Source organism: Podarcis melisellensis (genome assembly GCF_964234715.1).
Source record: "Podarcis melisellensis genome assembly, chromosome: 15".
NCBI classification, from domain to species: domain Eukaryota; kingdom Metazoa; phylum Chordata; class Lepidosauria; order Squamata; family Lacertidae; genus Podarcis; species Podarcis melisellensis.
This window is the reverse complement of record NC_138532.1, coordinates 638979-656495: the sequence shown is the minus strand read 5'-3', so window position 1 is coordinate 656495 and position 17517 is coordinate 638979. Positions and strand designations below refer to the sequence as shown.

Sequence of the window (17517 nt, the reverse complement as noted above, 5' to 3'; positions counted from 1 at the left end):
CCCATTGCTAATTTTGCACTCTTGGTGTAAATCTCCTACCCCCAGTGAACTTCGCTTTATCATGAAAGTGCCTGTTCACACCAGGAGAACCTTTTCTTCTAAGGCCAATTGCAGTGAAGGGAGGTGTCGAAATTACAGCTGGGGAGAGAAGACTTTCTCCTCTCTGGGTGCTGCGCTCTCAGTGAACAAGAGGGGCTCCCACATGTATTGGTATTAAACTTTAGGACAGAGGAAGAGGCCTTCTTCCAGTGACCGTTGGTTCATTTAACCCAGTATCGTGTGCCCTGACTGGTAGTGGCCTTCCAGGGTCCCAGGCAAGGGTCCCTCCCAGCCCTGCCTGGGGATGCTGGGAATCCAAACCGAGACCTTTGGCATTCAGTGCAGATGCTGTGCCCCTGAGCGCTTCCCCTTTTAAACACCCAGACATGGTTGCTGACCCTGCAACTGGAGTAGCACCAAGTTTGTCCCTAAGCCAGTGTACTGTTTAATTATTAGGTGGCTGGACATCTTTTATGTTTTCCACATTAATTTTCTGGTAGGGCTATGTAGCAAAACCAAAATGGCCTACTAGAAAAAGAAAACTGAAGAGGGGAACCTTTAACTCTGATTAAAATTTATCTAGTCCGATTAATTAATTAATTAATTAATTAAAGCTTTTTGTGATCTACTGATTTAAAACTATTGAAACTTCCTCACCTTGTAGACTCTCTTTCATTAACTACAGAACCATCCTCATTCCATGCTTTGCCAGATTTTATATCTCAAAAGTATTAGAAAAAGCTCTAAATGTCTCTTTTTGGTGGGTGGCAAGAGAAGGAACAAAGCCTGGAGCCTTACTTATCTCTGCATTTGACAACAGTGTAAGCAGTTACAGGAACATGTTCAGCATTTCCGAAGCAGAAGTACTGAAGTCTGTGCTTATCAGCTATGAGCCTAGAATTCAATCCAGCGAGGAGTGCACTGGCAAAGCAGACCCCTGCCTGCAGGCCAGTTGACATATGACCTCATGGTGTTCTCAGATGATTGGCAGGTAGATGGCCCTGCCCAGCTGCCAAAGTTGACATGTGCAGCAAAGAGAGAGAAAGATCTGACCCACCAGGTTCTCCACCCCTGAACTAAGTGCTGGATCATTCCATGTCAAGTGATCAAATGCCTTTTATCTTACCATTTCATACTGCTTTCAGTTTCAGTTTCCTAAAAGTAGTCTAAGAGAAGGTCCCAGGTCTCAGTTTTTAATTTTTTATCTCATCCTGTTTTTAGTTATGAGGGAATTTCAAAAAATGGACAATTTTGGCCTTGCCATGCTACATAAAAACCTTTAAAGCTCAGCCCAGAATTGTGATATTCAAAACTAAAAATACTAATCTCTTCAGATCTTCATGGGCTTTAATATGATATGTCACACGATGGGCTTGCTTTGAATTCTAAATTTAAGTTTCAAAATTTAAAAAGTCATTAAAAATTAATATGATTAAAAATTTCCTAAGTAATGTATTGATTACACCAGTGTTTCCCAACCTTGTGCCTCCAGATGTTTTTGGCCTACAACTCCCATCATCCCTAGCTAGCAAGACCAGTGGTCAGGGATGATGGGAATTGTAGTTCAAAAACAGCTGGAGGCACAAGGTTGGGAAACACTGGATTACACCATATTTCTAAGAGTTACTTGCAAAAATTCATCTTGGGATCTCAATGTGATCACATTAAAATATATATATATTGTACATACATGTCTGCCTTATTGGGTTCTATTTAGGATAAATGGGTCTTCTTGGAGTAAAATATAGCAGAATAAACAAGATTTCAAACTATAATATCAGTTCCTTCAGGCATTTCTTTAAAATGTTATTCCATTAAAAGGAATCTGAAGAGCCAGTCAGGCTTTTCTTTTAAAAGTGTGTTCCAAGGCGGAGGGATCTTTTGTTGTTGTTGCAGGATAGAATTAATGCTTTGAAAAAACTCTTGTTAGCTTGTGGGTTGGCTTGCTTGAAACAAACTATGAGTGATAACCCAGGACAAAATTTGGCTGCAGTTTGTTTGGCGTGAGACAAACCATAAGCCTCAGTTCACATGGCCCACTAAGCAAAAATACGACCCACAAGCTATAGCCAAGGTTGGTTCTTGGGTTCATAGTATGTCCTGAGTGAGACAAACCACAAGCTTCGGTTTGCATAAAACGCAGAGCAAAACCATGGCATAGCTCCTGGTTGCAGAGCAAGTCAGCTGCAAATTTCACCCCATGCACCAGCTTGTTCACATTAAGCCACAGTTTGGCTTCCTGTTTCTTATGAATCCAAGTCAGTGTGTAGGAGGGGAAGCACCATTTGGTAGGGTATTTGAAAAGGAGATCTCAGGCCCATATAGCTTGTCTTGCAAATGAGCAAACAAGCCACAGCTTGGTTCTGCGGCTCCAGCCCCATCCCCTATAGCTTGGTGAGTTCCAAAGCAACCCTTGGTTAAGCAAAGTTGTTGGGTGTGGGAGAGGAGAGATGTGCAGTCCAGAGGCCAGAGAAGGAGCTGGCGGGGGGGGGGGAGAGTGGTGGCCTATTAGCCACCCTTTGGCCACCCTGAGACACTTGCCCAGTCAAACCTGCTGTTACCTGGAACTGGGTGACTGGCCTCCAGCTGTGGGAGGCCTGAGGAGGCGCCATCATCCTCGGTGTCTGCCCATAAAAGCAAGCAAGCCTCATGGGAAAGACTCAAGTGCGGCCAGCGGGTTCCAGGAAGCTTCTTTGTTGTGAGATCTCAGGGGTGATTTGGGAGTTTGGGCCCTCAGTGGGAGCCAGGAGGCTGAGACATGTTGAGCCAGGTGTGTCAGGAGGAGGAGAAATAGATATCTGTCTATATGTAAGACTAATTTGTATAATGGTTTATGTGTCATTTTATATCTATTGTTGCTATTTTAGTTGCTTATACACCACCTAGAGGTATTTTTATATATTAAGTAGTATAGAAATAGTCTAGATAATGATCATGATGCCAAATCATAGTTAAAACATGCCACAGTTTGTAAGCCCACAACTGACCTTGGCTTCACAACCTGATTTTGTTGTCAGAAAACAACCCCTAGTTAGTCTGCTATTCTGGGTTCAGTGTGTATCTGAAGAAGTGTGCATGCACACGAAAGCTCATACCAAGAATTAACCTAGTTGGTCTTTAAGGTGCTACTGGAAGGAATTTTTTTGTTTTGGGTTCAGACATTCACGCAAACCTCACTTCAGCTAAACAAACCATGGCTTAGCGTTATTTGTGAACCAGGCCAGTATGAAAAGGGTTCCCTGCAAATACACAGTCTTGAATGCTTTAGCAGATCCCCAAAGGCCAAAGCCCCATGGCTGAGTCCAAGGGGCTTGAGGAGCATTCTGAGGCAACTGGAGATGGCATTTTTTGGCCTAGCTGATAAGAATAGAAGAAAACACATGAAACTTGTTTCAATCAGCTTTGGCTATTATGATGCTTGAATTCTTGTTATTCTGGGGAGAGAAAACAGCTGCTGCTAAGAACCACATGCAAATCTCCACAGGGTGTGATGCCCCATTTCATGGAGTGGAGCAAAATGACAGCTGTTTTTCCTGCAAAGCAGTAACAACAAGGAAGGGAGAACAGAGAAGAACAAAAACTAAGTCACCCTATTCTGGCACTTCTTATTTTCTGCAATTTTTCAATGTTAGTTTTTGCATGTGGAGGAATTCACACAAAATCTTACTATCTGAAGCAGAAATGCTAAGCAGCAAGCCCCCCCCCCTTTCTATTCTGCTAGTCGACATGTGCTATGATCTGCAATGAAGTTTTCCTGCGCATGCCTCATTGAAATGAATGGAGCTGCACAAGAGCAATGGATTGTTTCCTTCCCCCATCCCTGCACATCCATGTGTTATTCAGATCCTAAAGGCACAAGAAGAGCCTGGCTAGATCTGTCCAGCATCCCATTCCCAACATGCCACCCAGATGCCTCTTGCAGAAGCCCACCCCAAGCAGGAGAAGAGGGCAAATGCTCTTTCCTACTCTTGTTCCCCAGCGACTGGTATTCAGAGGCATCCAGCCACTCAGACCTTGAACTCCATTGGCCCAGCTGGCTGCAGCAGATGGAGATAGGAAGTCTCACAACATCTGGAGCACCACATCCCATTGACATGGAGGTGTCTCAGGTTACCTGCAGAGGGTGAATGGCTTGGTTCAAGGTCAGGCTTTATGACTGATCTGGGATTCCGACCAAGCATTTTATTGTAACCAATTATGCAGCACTCTTGGCTTCCTCATTGTCGAGCATCCCCCAACCTTTCTCTCCTCTGACATTGATCCGAAGGGCTGCTTCACACATTACAGGAAGCTGCATGCAGGCTTGCATAGCACAGCTAATCTTGGTTCTCTGGGGCTTAGATTTGCATGCTGCAAGCACTTCCAAATGTTTCCAGCAGCCACATTCTTGCTTTATACACACAGCAGATGTACATCAAAAAGGGGGGCTGTAATTCTGAAGGAAGAATGTGAGGAAGCGCTTCTCAACATCTAAAATGTGAAGGATGGGCAGTGCAGTGCACACCCAGTGACTGCCAGAGAAAAGGTCTGTTGGATCCCAGCCCTTTCCCTTCTGTAGGGTCTTGGCATTGCCAGGGACATTCAGGTGGCCTCCCAGGATCTCTTTAGGCAGTTTCCTAGGTTGTCCATTTTGCAAAATTGCCCAGCTGGAGAAGGTGTCTGTCCTTCCCATCCTTGGTCATTGAGCCACTTCACCCAAGTGTCATTTGTGAAAAACATCAGAAAATCATCCCAGATCTAACAGCTCAGCTGGTCCTTTCATGTCATCCAGGATCTCCACAAGTGTTTCACATCTGACCGAGATGAGATAGACGCTCAGTTGTTGAGCTGCCAACTAATAAAAGAATCAAGTGCAGGGATGAAGCAGGGAGGTCCCCAGCTCACTGAGCGAGCACATGCTTTCCATACTGAAAGCTCCAGGTTCAATCCCAGGAGTCTCCACTTAAGAAGGCACAGGTAGATTAGGTGATAGGAAAGAGCCTTCTCTGCCTGGGACCCTGAAGAGACACTGCCAATCAGAGTAGACAGCAGTGGACTGGATGGACAAGTATTCTGGCCGGATATAAGGCACCTGCCTAGGATCTGGGCTGGATCTACACTGATCTCCTAAACGTATTGAAAAATAATGTAGAAAACTGCTTAATAGCAGTTTCCCACTGCTTTTGGCTTGCTGGTGTGCAGCGCCCTCTGGTGTCACATTTTAATAACACATTTTTAACGTTATAAATGACAAGTGTAGATCTGCCCTTGGTGACTGCTCTGGTTCCCCCTAGAATTGGGCCCCCTGCTTTCCACCCCCATCAGTCACAGCGGGCACCAGCCACCACTGCCCTGGAGAGCCACTGCCAGCCAGAGCAGATAAGACTGAGCTGCATGCTCAAATAGCCGAACCTGCGATGAGCTATCTTCCTCTGAGCCGATGCAAGGAAGCACAGGGGGAAAATCTTCCAGGTGCAACTTTGGCATCCCATAGTCTTAAAAATAGGGGTTGGGTGGGAGGGCAGGAGAGTCTCGACTCAGAGAAAAGGGCTTCCACTTTCTTCTTCCAGTCATCACCACTGAGACTCCAGCAACCAGTGTGTGACCCACTTCTTTCTTCTGCTTTAGGTTTTGAGAAGGACACATCGTTGAGCAAGGTGGCAGAGAGGGGCAACCCTGGGGATCCCTTGGTAAGCACAAGAGCAGTTTCTGCCCTCCATTGAGCAAAGAAATGCAGTGGCTGCACCCGTAGAAGCCGTGGATCTTGCTCTTCACCTGAATGCCTTGCAGCAAGGGCTCTTTCACCCCTCCCTTACTTTTGAATATATGTGGGGTTGTTTCTGCTGAAGCACGGAACAGCCACAGGTGGCATTGCTGGCTAGTGAATCCTGCCTGGGAAGGACCTCTGGTTTCTTCTTTGTTGTGTGGGTGTACATGCATGCATGATTTCTCTGACTTTGCCTTAGAGCCAAACTATGCATGATGCTATAAAGGGCACTTGGTAGCTACACCTGCAGTTTCTAAAAAATGTAATACTAGTTGGGGGTTGGGATTTCATGGGAACTGCAGTGTGTGGAGGGGGGAGCTTCTCCCCTTCCCTCAATCTTACAGTACTACGAGGCGGGCAGTTTTTGTTGGGATTGCGTGTAGGAAGCTTCCTTATGCAAAGTCACAGCCGTTGCTCCCTGGAGCTCAGTTTTGCCTCTCCAGGGTCTCGCACAGGGACAGTCCCAGTGTGACCTGAAGATGCAAGGATTGAACTAGAGAGCCTCTGCGTGCTGTGGATGTGGGCTGTAAGCCCCTGCCCCACATGTGCAGAATGTGAACATGGGTGCTATCTTCAAAGTTTGCTACGAAGGGATGTGGGAGACGAGCTGTGTCTCCAAGGGCCTCTGTTGGCAGCTCTGCTGAGAGAGCCCTTGGCTGGAATAAAGGCCTCTTGGCAGCAACACCCACCCCATACATTTAAAGTGCTGTGACACCACTTTAAACATTTGTGGCTTCCTCCACAAAGAATTTTGGGGGCTGCAGTTTGTTAAAGGTGCTGAGAGTTGTTAGAAACCCCCATTCCCCTCCCTGAGCTACTACTCCCAAAGTTCCCTATGATGAATGATTGATTGTTAAATGGTTGGTTGAATGGGGGTCTCCCAACAGCTCTCAGCTGCAGCTCCCAGAATTTTGGGGGAGGATGTGGCTGTTTAAAGTGGCATTATGGTATTGTAAGCATATAGGGGGGAGGGGGAGAGAAGGGATAGAAAAGGGCAGATTTAAAATGAATCATGCCACTTCCTTCTGGGACGGATCAGGGCTGGTTTTTACTTTGCAGCAGCCTCTCTCCAAATTTTGCAACCAAAAGGTGTGTCATTGTGTTTAAAATGAATGGTGCAAAAAGTTGCATGAACATGCTCAATTTATTAGAGTCTGAGGCTGTGATGTTCAGGTTTTCTTTTGTTTTTAACCTACTTTGCAAGTAGTATAGTGGCAAGAGCAGGGATACTGACATCATGTTTCTTTCCCTGGAGTCCTCTGTGGAGAGAACGCAAAGGAGATGTAGGCAGGTACCAAGGGAGACGTAGCCAAGGACTGCCCACCCACCACACACTTCCATCACATTAGTTCTTGGATTCTGAAACTCAGAATAACAGTGTACAGTGGAACCTTGGTTCTCAAACGGCTTAGTTGATGAACAAATCAGAACCCGAATGCCGCAAACTTGGAAGTAAGTGTTCAGGTTTGCGAACTTTTTTCGGAAGCCAAACATTCGATGCGGCTGTCGGCTATTGTTTCCAAGGTGTCTGCGTCAATCAGAAGCTGCACCTTGGTTTTCGAACATTCCTGAAGTCAAACAGACTTCTGGAAGGATTACATTTGAGAACCAAGGTACCACTGTAATCCTATACATGGTCGTCTGCCATGGCTGCTTTAGCTGAGATTCCTGCGTTGCAGGGGGCTGGACTAGATGACCCTCGGGGTTCAACTCTACGGTTCTAGGATTCTGTGCTTACTTGGATGTAAGCTACATTGAGTTCAGGGGAGCTCACCTCAGGTAGCAGGTTGAATTATGCAAGTGGATACAGTTGCACACATTTTGCAATGTACACGCACCTGGCTAATTTTGTTGACAGCTGCCTTTTTAAGGTTGATGCTTTTGTGCAGGACTTTGGGGTGGAGTGGAGAGCAAAGTACACAAAAGTTAAGTGTGAAATGTGAAAGAGCAGCTTCAGAAATTACCCTGGAAGCACCAAAAGAAGTTGCATAAGATAGTAACACATCTCCCGGGGGGGGGGGTATTAATTATATCTCAAACCTCTTTTAGAGATGGGGAGTTTAGGTGGTCCCAAACAGCAGGGCCAGCTTATGACATTTTGCTGCCTGAGGCAAAGGACAAGACCACACTCAAGAATTGTACAGTTGGAAGGGACTCTGAGGATCATCTAGTCCACCCCCTGCAGTGCAGGAATAGGCAGTTTCCTCATACAGGGCTTGAACCTCATTTTAGAATTCAAATTGTAGAGTTAGATACAGCCCTATATGGTTGATGTATCAGCTCCTTGGTGCTGCCCTGGCCATCTTTGCCGCTTCTTTTTCCTAAGCCCAGTTTGCCTGGCCAGAGCCCTTCCCCCTCCTTTGACATTTCCCCCTCCTCCTCAGACTTTCCACAGGATTTTAGACTTCAAAGACCCACAGATTTGCCCCCCATCATCACTTTCCAGAAACAATTGAAGACATTTCCCAGATGGATGGCTAGGGCTCTCTGCTGTTTTATGTTTGTGTTTTAAATTGTATTCTATTTTTGGTGTCCTTTTAAATAGTTGTTTTTATTATATCTTTTTCCATTTCCTTGAAATGTATATGTGGAAGGTGGTTTATAAATTCTGGATTGTATCCAAAGTTGCACTCTCCAAAGTATCCATCTCCTTGGAACTCTTTTTTGGACCACTGGAATCGGGGTAACAAGTTCAGGAATAACTTTCCCAGTTCGAAAGGGATGGCTGGTTTTTGTCTTGACGCAGTCCTTCTTTCCACAGGGAAGTTCTGGACTATCCTCTGGGGAAAAGGCCTCTGGAACTGCACCCCATGAGACGCCAGGGAGTGCTGAAAGCCCCCTAGATGCGATTTGCCTCAGTGAATCCGATAAGATGGCAGTTCTGACTCTGATCAGAGAGGAGGTAAGAGCTGCACGGGGGGGGGGGGGCATCAGGATGTCAACCATGTAAGGCTCGTTGGTGGTCTATGTTTCTGGAGTGTGTGTTTTGGGTATGTTAATTTAAGTCACTTAAATAATGAAGACAGTGTTCGGAGGGGAAAGAAATCCTTTTCTTTCCCCAATTTTTTAAATTCATTTTATAACACAAAAAACACAAACAGAGAAAACAAACAATACAAATTCTTGTCATATCCTTATTTTTCTAAACTTCACATTTTATCACTTATAAAATACACTATCATCTTTCTTCTAACCCTATCTACTTCCAAAGCTATTCTAAGATTTAAATATTAACATTTTTAAAAAAATATTCTTTAAACTTCTTCCAATCTTCTTCCACCATCTCTTCTCTCTGGTCCTGGAGTCTCCCAGTCAGTTTGGCAAGTTCCATATAGTCCATCATCTTCATCTGCCATTCTTCAATAGTTGGTAAATCTTGTTTCTTCCAATTCTTCGCTAGTAATATTCTCGCAGCTGTTGTGGCATACAGAAAAAAAGTAAGGTCCTTTTGGGGGATTTCACCCCCCACACACACTATAGCAAGTAAAAAGTTTTCTGGTTTTTTTAATAAATGTGTTTTTCAACACTTTTTTCAATTCATTATAAATCCTTTCCCAGAAGTCTTTTACCTTGGAGCACGTCCACCACATGTGGTAAAAGGTTCCTTCTTTTTCTTTACATTTCCAGCATTTATTATCATGAGTATGATACATTTTTGCTAACTTCACTGGTGTTAAATACCACCTGTACATCATTTTCATCAGATTTTCTCTTAATACATTACAAGCTGTAAATTGGATTCCTTTTTTCCACAATTTCTCCCAGTCCAATATCATAAGATTGTGCCCCACATCCCTAGCCCATTCCATCATCACAGATTTCACTTGTTCATCTTTCGTATGCCATTCCAGCAATAAATTATACATATTAGATAGGTTTTTTATTTTTGTGTCTTGTAATTCCGTTTCCAGTTTGGATTTCTCTGTTTGAAAACTGATTTTCTTATCCATTTTCAACACTTCATTTATCTGGATGTACTGGAACCAATCATCTAATTTATCTTTCAACTGATCATAAGATTTTAATCCAAATTGCTCCCCTACTTCCATCAAAATATCATTATACTTCAACCACATATCTTTCATCTTTTATGGGTCTTAGATTCCAATGGTGATATCCACCTGGGTGTTTTCCTTTCTAACAGATCCCTGTATCTTATCCAAACATTGTATGAAGATTTTCTAATTATATGGTTTTTAAATCCTTTGTGGGCCTTTATCTTGTCATACCATAAATATGCATGCCAGCCAAATACATTATCAAAACCTTCCAAATTTAGAACATCTGTATCTTCCAATAAACACAATTTTTTCAACCAACAAAAGGCTGCAGCTTCAAAATAGATCCTTAAGTCTGGCAGGGAGGAGTCCCCTCTCTCTTTCACATCTGTTAATAATTTAAACTTAATTCTGGGTTTCCCCTCCTGCTAGATAAATTTAGATAGTACCTTTAGATAAATTTAGATAATACCTTTAGATAAATTTAGATAATACCTTTAGATAAATTTAGATAATACCTGCTGTCTCCCCGGGGCTAAGATCCAAGATGTAACTGAACGACTGCAAGGAATCATAAAACCCACTGACAAATACCCCTTCCTCTTGGTTCATGTGGGAACAACTTCAGGCAATACCAATGAGACGGAAACATGGACGGTGCCTAAAGAAGCCAGGGTGGATATCTAAAGAACTTTTAACTGAGTTAAGATTAAAAAAGGATGTGTACAAAAAATGGAAAAGGGGGGAAACCACCAAAGAGGAATTCAAACAAATAGCCAGCACGTGTAGACACAAAGTCAGAAAAGCTAAAGCACAGAATGAACTCAGGCTTGCTAGAGAGGTTAAAAGCAACAAAAAGGGCTTTTATGGGTATGTTTGTAGCAAAAGGAAGAACAAAGAAACCGTGGGGTCACTCAGAGGAGAAGATGGGGAAATGCAAACAGGGGACACAGAAAGGGCTGAACTCCTCAATGCCTTCTTTGCCTCAGTCTTCTCCGATAAAGAAAACAATGCCCGACCTGAAGAATTTGGAGCAAATGATTCAGCAGAGGAAACACAGCCCAGAATAACTAAGGAGATAGTACAAGAATACTTGGCTAGTCTAGATGTATTCAAGTCTCCAGGGCCAGATGAACTGCATCCAAAAGTATTAAAAGAACTGGCAGATGTGATCTCAGAACCACTGGCAGTCATCTTTGAGAATTCCTGGAGAACAGGCAAAGTCCCGGCAGACTGGAGGAGGGCAAATGTTGTCCCTATTTTCAAAAAGGGGAAAAGAGAGGACCCAAATAATTACCGCCCAGTCAGTCTGACATCAATACCAGGGCAGATTCTGGAGCAGATCATTAAGCAAACAGTCTGTGAGCACCTAGAAAGGAATGCTGTGATCACCAATAGTCAGCATGGATTTCTGAAAAATAAGTCATGTCAGACTAACCTGATCCCGTTTTTTGACAGAATTACAAGCCTGGTAGATGAAGGGAACGCAGTGGATGTAGCCTACCTTGATTTCAGCAAGGTATTTGACAAGGTGCCCCATGATATTCTTGTAAATAAGCTGGTAAAATGCGGTCTTGACTATGCTACCACTCAGTGGATTTGTAACTGGCTGACTGACCGAACCCAAAGGGTGCTCATCAATGGTTCCTCTTCATCCTGGAGAAGAGTGACTAGTGGGGTGCCACAGGGTTCTGTCTTGGGCCCGGTCTTATTCAACATCTTTATCAACGACTTGGATGATGGACTCAAGGGCATCCTGATCAAATTTGCAGATGACACCAAACTGGGAGGGGTGGCTAACACCCCAGAGGACAGGATCACACTTCAAAACAACCTTGACAGATTAGAGAACTGAGCCAAAACAAACAAGATGAATTTTAACAGGGAGAAATGTAAAGTATTGCACTTGGGCAAAAAAAAGGAGAGGCACAAATACAAGATGGGTGACACCTGGCTTGAGAGCAGTACATGTGAAAAGGATCTAGGAGTCTTGGTTGACCACAAACTTGACATGAGCCAACAGTGTGACGCGGCAGCTAAAAAAGCCAATGCAATTCTGGGCTGCATCAATGGGAGTATAGCATCTAGATCAAGGGAAGCAATAGTGCCACTGTATTCTGCTGTGGTCAGACCTCACCTGGAGTACTGTGTCCAGTTCTGGGCACCACAGTTCAAGAAGGACACTGACAAACTGGAACGTGTCCAGAGGAGGGCAACCAAAATGGTCAAAGGCCTGGAAACGATGCCTTATGAGGAACGGCTAAGGGAGCTGGGCATGTTTAAGCCTGGAGAAGAGGAGGTTAAGGGGTGATATGATAGCCATGTTCAAATATATAAAAGGATGTCACATAGAGGAGGGAGAAAGGTTGTTTTCTGCTGCTCCAGAGAAGCGGACACGGAGCAATGGATCCAAACTACAAGAAAGAAGATTCCACCTAAACATTAGGAAGAACTTCCTGACAGTAAGAATTTCAACAGTGGAACTTGTTCAACAGTGGAATTTGCTGCCAAGGAGTGTGGTGGAGTCTCCTTCTTTGGAGGTCTTTAAGCAGAGGCTTGACAACCATATGTCAGGAGTGCTCTGATGGTGTTTCCTGCTTGGCAGGGGGTTGGACTCGATGGCCCTTGTGGTCTCTTCCAACTCTATGATTCTTTTGCCATTCCTTAAAACAATTCAAATTATCAATGATAGGAAGTACTTGGAACAAAAATATCACCTTAGGCAATACATTCATCTTTATCACAGAAATTCAGCTCAACAAAGATAGTTTCAACCTTGTCCAGATATCCAAATTCTTTTGATATCTTTCCATAACTTTTCATAGTTGTCTTTATACAAATTCAATTTTTTTGCAATCATATTTACACCCAGATATTTCACCTTTTTCACAAACTTCAGCCCTGTGGTTTCCTCTAAATTAAGTTATTCATGTATCATTATTTTTTTCTCTAAAACTTTAGTTTTATTCTTATTCAATTTGAAACCTTGCTTGATTGCACTGATCTCAGGGTCCTGTAAAGTCAATACCAAATCATCAGCAAAGACTTTTAACTTATATTGTTTAGTTACTATGCCTTTAACTTCCTCATCCTTCCTTATCATGTTCAACAGCACCTCTAGGACAGAAATAAAATCAGGGGGGAAAGTGGGCACCCTTGCCTGGTTCCCTTTTCAATCCTAATTTCTTCTGAGACCACATTGTTAATTATAATTTTTGCTTTCTGCTCAAAGTAAATTGCATTAATACCATTTTAAAAGTTTTGACCGACCCCCATATTACATAAGTTCTGCTTCATAAAGCTCCAAGAAACATTATCAAAGGCTTTCTCTGAATCAATAAACATTAACATTGCTTTAGTTTTCCTTTTTACCTCTTGTGATGGGACGATGAGCTGCTTGTGCGTAAAATGCAAGTCCCTCAGAGTTTGATCAGGTTTTCAAACCTCTGCCTGTGACGGAGCCCCTCCAGCATGGCTGCGTCAATCACTAGTAGAATCCGAAAGTGGCTGCTTTCGGAAACGTTTCCAACATAAAAGCTCCTTAACGGAAACACGTCGTCTGGCCTCTCGGCGTGACAGTTTCCGTCGAGGTGTGGGTGTCCCTATAGGAGGTCCTGAGACCTCCCCACTGGTTTCGCTTGAAGCGTCTCTGAGCCATCCCTCCGACTCACTTTCCCTTGGAGTTCTTGCTCGCCCTCTACTGGTTCCCTCTTCCGCTGCTACTGCTCTCTCAACCTCAGGGAGCCTTTGCACCTGCGGCGCTTTAGATGTCAGTTCCCTGACATCCACCTCCCCTCCAGGGCCCCCTTCACCCCCTCCCGTCTCCTCTCCTACTGGCGGTGAGGAGGTAAAACCCCTGAAAGAACCTCCCTCATCTTCCGACGTCGCGAACACTTCCTTCCACTTGTTGCTGTTCCTACTCTCTAGGTACTCTTCGTCATCAGAGTCCACTCCATCTTCCAACTCCGACTCCGTGAACCCTTCCATTTCCTCTTCCTCATCGGTGGTGCCGAAATACTCCCTCCTAAACCTTGCTATAGGCTGAGGTTTCCTCGGGAACCTTTGGTGGAACGTTTCTGTTAAAACCTCGTCATTGACTTCCTCTGCACTTACCCAGGTGTTTTCTGACTCCGGTTCCCCTTCCCACGCCACCAAATACTCCACCTGATTACCCTTCCACCTGGAATCGAGGATTTCCGCTACATGGTTGCGGCGTTCCCTCTCTTCCAAGGCTGGTCCCCTGACGTGCTCCCCTTCACATCCCCCCCTGTATGGTGACAGTAACGACCTGTGGAACACTGGGTGCAATTTCATGTGGTTGGGTAATCGGAGTTTGAAAGCTACCGGGTTGACCTGCTGAATCACCTCAAAGGGTCCCAATCTTCTGGGCCTCAGTTTCTTACAACCCCCTTTGAACGGCAACCCTTGGGTTGACAACCACACTTGATCCCCCACCCTTATGGTTTCACCTTCCCTTCTGTTCTTGTCTGCCTGCTTCTTATATTGTGCCTTGGCCCTTTCTAAGTTGAGCTGGAGCTGCTGATGGATGGCTTCCATCTCTTCTACAAAATGTTCAGCCGCTGGAACGCTCCATCTCTCCCCTCCTTCCCCTGGAAATGCCCTGGGGTGACACCCGTAATTAGCCAAAAAGGGACTCATCCCTGTGGACACATTCTCCGCATTATTGTAGGCAAATTCTGCCAACGCCAACTTTTCGACCCAATCGTTCTCTCTGTCATTGACATAACACCTAAGATATTGTTGAAGAATGCCATTTGCCCTTTCCGCCTGCCCGTTGGTTTCAGGGTGCCGGGCAGTTGAAAAATTAACTTCCACGTGTAGCAAGCTCATGAGCTTCCTCCAGAACCTGGAAGTAAATTGTTTGCCTCGATCTGAGATCACCCTCAAGGGAGCCCCGTGCAACCTAAAGATATGTTCCACAAACAACTTCGCCGTTTCTTCCGCTGTGACTGCATGTGAGCATGCTACAAAATGGCACATCTTAGTTAACAGGTCTACTACTACCATGATGGCTGTTTTCCCCTTGGACCTTGGCAGATCCGTCATAAAATCTATTGATATCGCTTCCCAAGGCCGTTCTGGTGTGGGTAAAGGTTCTAATAACCCTGCCGGCGCCCTTCTTTCCCCTTTGGCTCGCTGACATTGGTCACACCCTCTTACATACTCCCTTACATCTTCCCTCACCTTAGGCCACCAAAATTCCCTGGTAACCAACCACATGGTTTTGTGTTGCCCAAAATGTCCCGCCGTGGGGCTATCATGCAACTGCTTGAGTACTCTCCCCCTCAATTCACCTTCGGGTATATACAGTGCCCCTTTGTAATACAATGCCCCATTTCTTTCCTCAAAACCTCCGGGGCTCTCGCCCTCCCCCCTGAGACCTCTGAGCTTATCCTGGGCATATTCATCATTTTCCGTTTCCTCCACCAGTTCCCGTTGCCCCACCAGCGCTGCCCCACACACCCAGCGGTCCTCCGGGATGACATGTCTCTCTTCGATCACCTCCTCCCCTTCCCAATATTCTGGTTTGCGTGAGAGCGCATCCGCCCTGACGTTTTCTGGGCCTGGCACATAACAAATCTCAAAGTTAAATTTGGAGAATTCCTGTGCCCATCTCACTTGTCGTTGGTTGAGCACTCGAGCTGTTCTCCAATACTCTAAATTTTTGTGGTCGGTGCACACTTGCACCTTGTGTTGTGCCCCAATTAATAAATGTCTCCACCTCCGGAATGCTTCGTGAATGGCAAGTAGTTCCCTGTCATACACCGTGTAATTCCTCTCGGACTTATTCAGTTTCCGCGAGAAGAATGCACACGGTCTCCACTCCGACGCACTCCTCCCCGGTTGAAGAAGGACCGCCCCTATAGCCCGGTCGGATGCATCTGTTTCCACTCTCATGGGTTTTTGTAAATCCACATGCAGAAGTTGTTCTTCCGAGGCGAAAGCCCTTTTCAGTTCTTCAAAGGCTCGATCCGCCTCCACCGTCCAAACAAATTTCTTCTTGCTGCTGAGGCAGTCGGTGATGGGCGCCGTCAAGTGGGCAAAGTTCTTGATGAACTTCCGATAAAAGTTCCCAAACCCCAAGAATCTTTGCACGTCCTTCTTGGTCTTCGGTGTCTTCCATTCCAGTACCGCTTGAACCTTGCCTGGATCCATGGCCAATCCCTTGTCTGACAAGCGGTACCCCAGGAATTCCACCTCCTTGGTATGAAACTGGCACTTCTCCAGTTTCACCCACAGCTGGTTGGCTTGCAGCCTGCCCAACACTTCTCGAACGTCCCTCACATGCTGTTCCTCATCTTCCGAATACACCAACACGTCGTCTAAAAAGGCCACACAGTTCTTGTAGAGCAAAGGTCCCAGAACGTGGTTTATAAAAGCTTGAAAACAGGCGGAGCCCCCTTGTAGACCGAAGGGCATAACGAGGTATTCAAAGGCTCCCAACGGGGTAAACATGGTGGTCTTCCATTCATCTCCCTTCCTTATGCGTATCAGATTGTACGCCCCCCGCAGGTCCAGTTTTGTAAAAATCTTTCCCTTCCTTACTCTGGTCAAAATGTCGTCAATTCGGGGCATAGGGAAAGCCAGGGGCTCCGACACTGCATTGAGGGCCCTAAAGTCACACACCAGTCTCGGTTTGTCTGTGTTCTTTTTGTCCACAAAAAACACTGGGCTGCCCCCCACCGCTCGGGACTCTCTGATGAAACCTCGCTTCAAGTTTTTGTCAATGAACTCCCTCAGCTCCTGCATCTCCCTGTCTGACATGGCGTACAGCTTGCCTACTGGGAGTTGGGCCCCTGGGAGTAGGTTGATTTGACAGTCAAAGGGTCTATGCGGTGGCAGTTTGTCTGCTTCCCTTTCGCTGAATACGTTGCTCAGATCTGCGTATTGCGGGGGCACCTTCCCTTTGCCCATCACTTCCATCCCCGCTAGGGTGACTCTGTCTCCTCCCGAGACCTTCCCCTCCTTGCAGTGTTCTAGGCAATGCGCTGACCCAAAGGAGACCACCCTCTGATGCCAGCCCACTAGCGGATCGTGTAGCGCCAGCCAGCTCATCCCCAAAATGATGGGCGCTCCTCCCAGGATGGCCACATTAAACGCTATCTGTTCGGTGTGCCTTGCCACTCTCATTATCATCGGGACAGTCTGTTGGCTAACTTCTCCCCCCAACAGCTCTCTGCCGTCAATCGTAGTCACCTGCAAGGGGTTACTTAAAGGGATGGTCTGGATCTGGTGCTCAGCTGCAAACTCCTTACTCATGAAATTACAGGAGCTGCCTGAATCCAAAAGCGCCTTGACCTTTAGTGGGTGTCCGTTTGGCAGTTCTAGTAACACCTCTATCACTAAAGCAGGTCTGGGAGGTTCTGGCATGGGCACTTTCATTGCTCTTTGGCCTGGCTGCTGTGCCCCGACGGTGGCAGCCAGGCGTTGGCTTTTACTTGCTCCTTGCTTTCCTCTTCCTTTCCCCCAACAGCTCCTGCCATCCCTTGCCATTCCTTTCTTTGTGGGCAGACTCTGGCAAAGTGCCCTGGCTGTTGGCAGAGATAACATCTCTTGGCGCTCTTTCCCTCCTTCTTCCGCCCTTCACTGGGATTTGAAACTGCGCGCGCCCGCGCTGTTCCAACTTCCATCGGCTCTGCCGGCGGGAAAGATGGCTCTGGAATGTCTGGAATGCGGAACTCCCTCCAACGGTCTCCTTTCCCTTCCCGCCTT

At 45.7% G+C, this 17517-nt stretch overlaps 1 protein-coding gene across 5 annotated transcripts in view; it reads left to right on the top strand.

Moving 5' to 3' along the window:
- The window catches only part of TACC1 (transforming acidic coiled-coil containing protein 1), a 109171-nt gene that overhangs the window by 70674 nt on the left and 20980 nt on the right, over positions 1–17517 (top strand). For all 5 annotated transcript variants that reach the window (XM_081890890.1, XM_081890887.1, XM_081890889.1 and 2 more), the window contains 2 exons: positions 5647–5708; positions 8547–8687. In XM_081890890.1, the coding sequence (XP_081747016.1) occupies positions 5647–5708; positions 8547–8687 (203 nt within the window). The remainder of the gene's footprint in view (positions 1–5646; positions 5709–8546; positions 8688–17517) is intronic.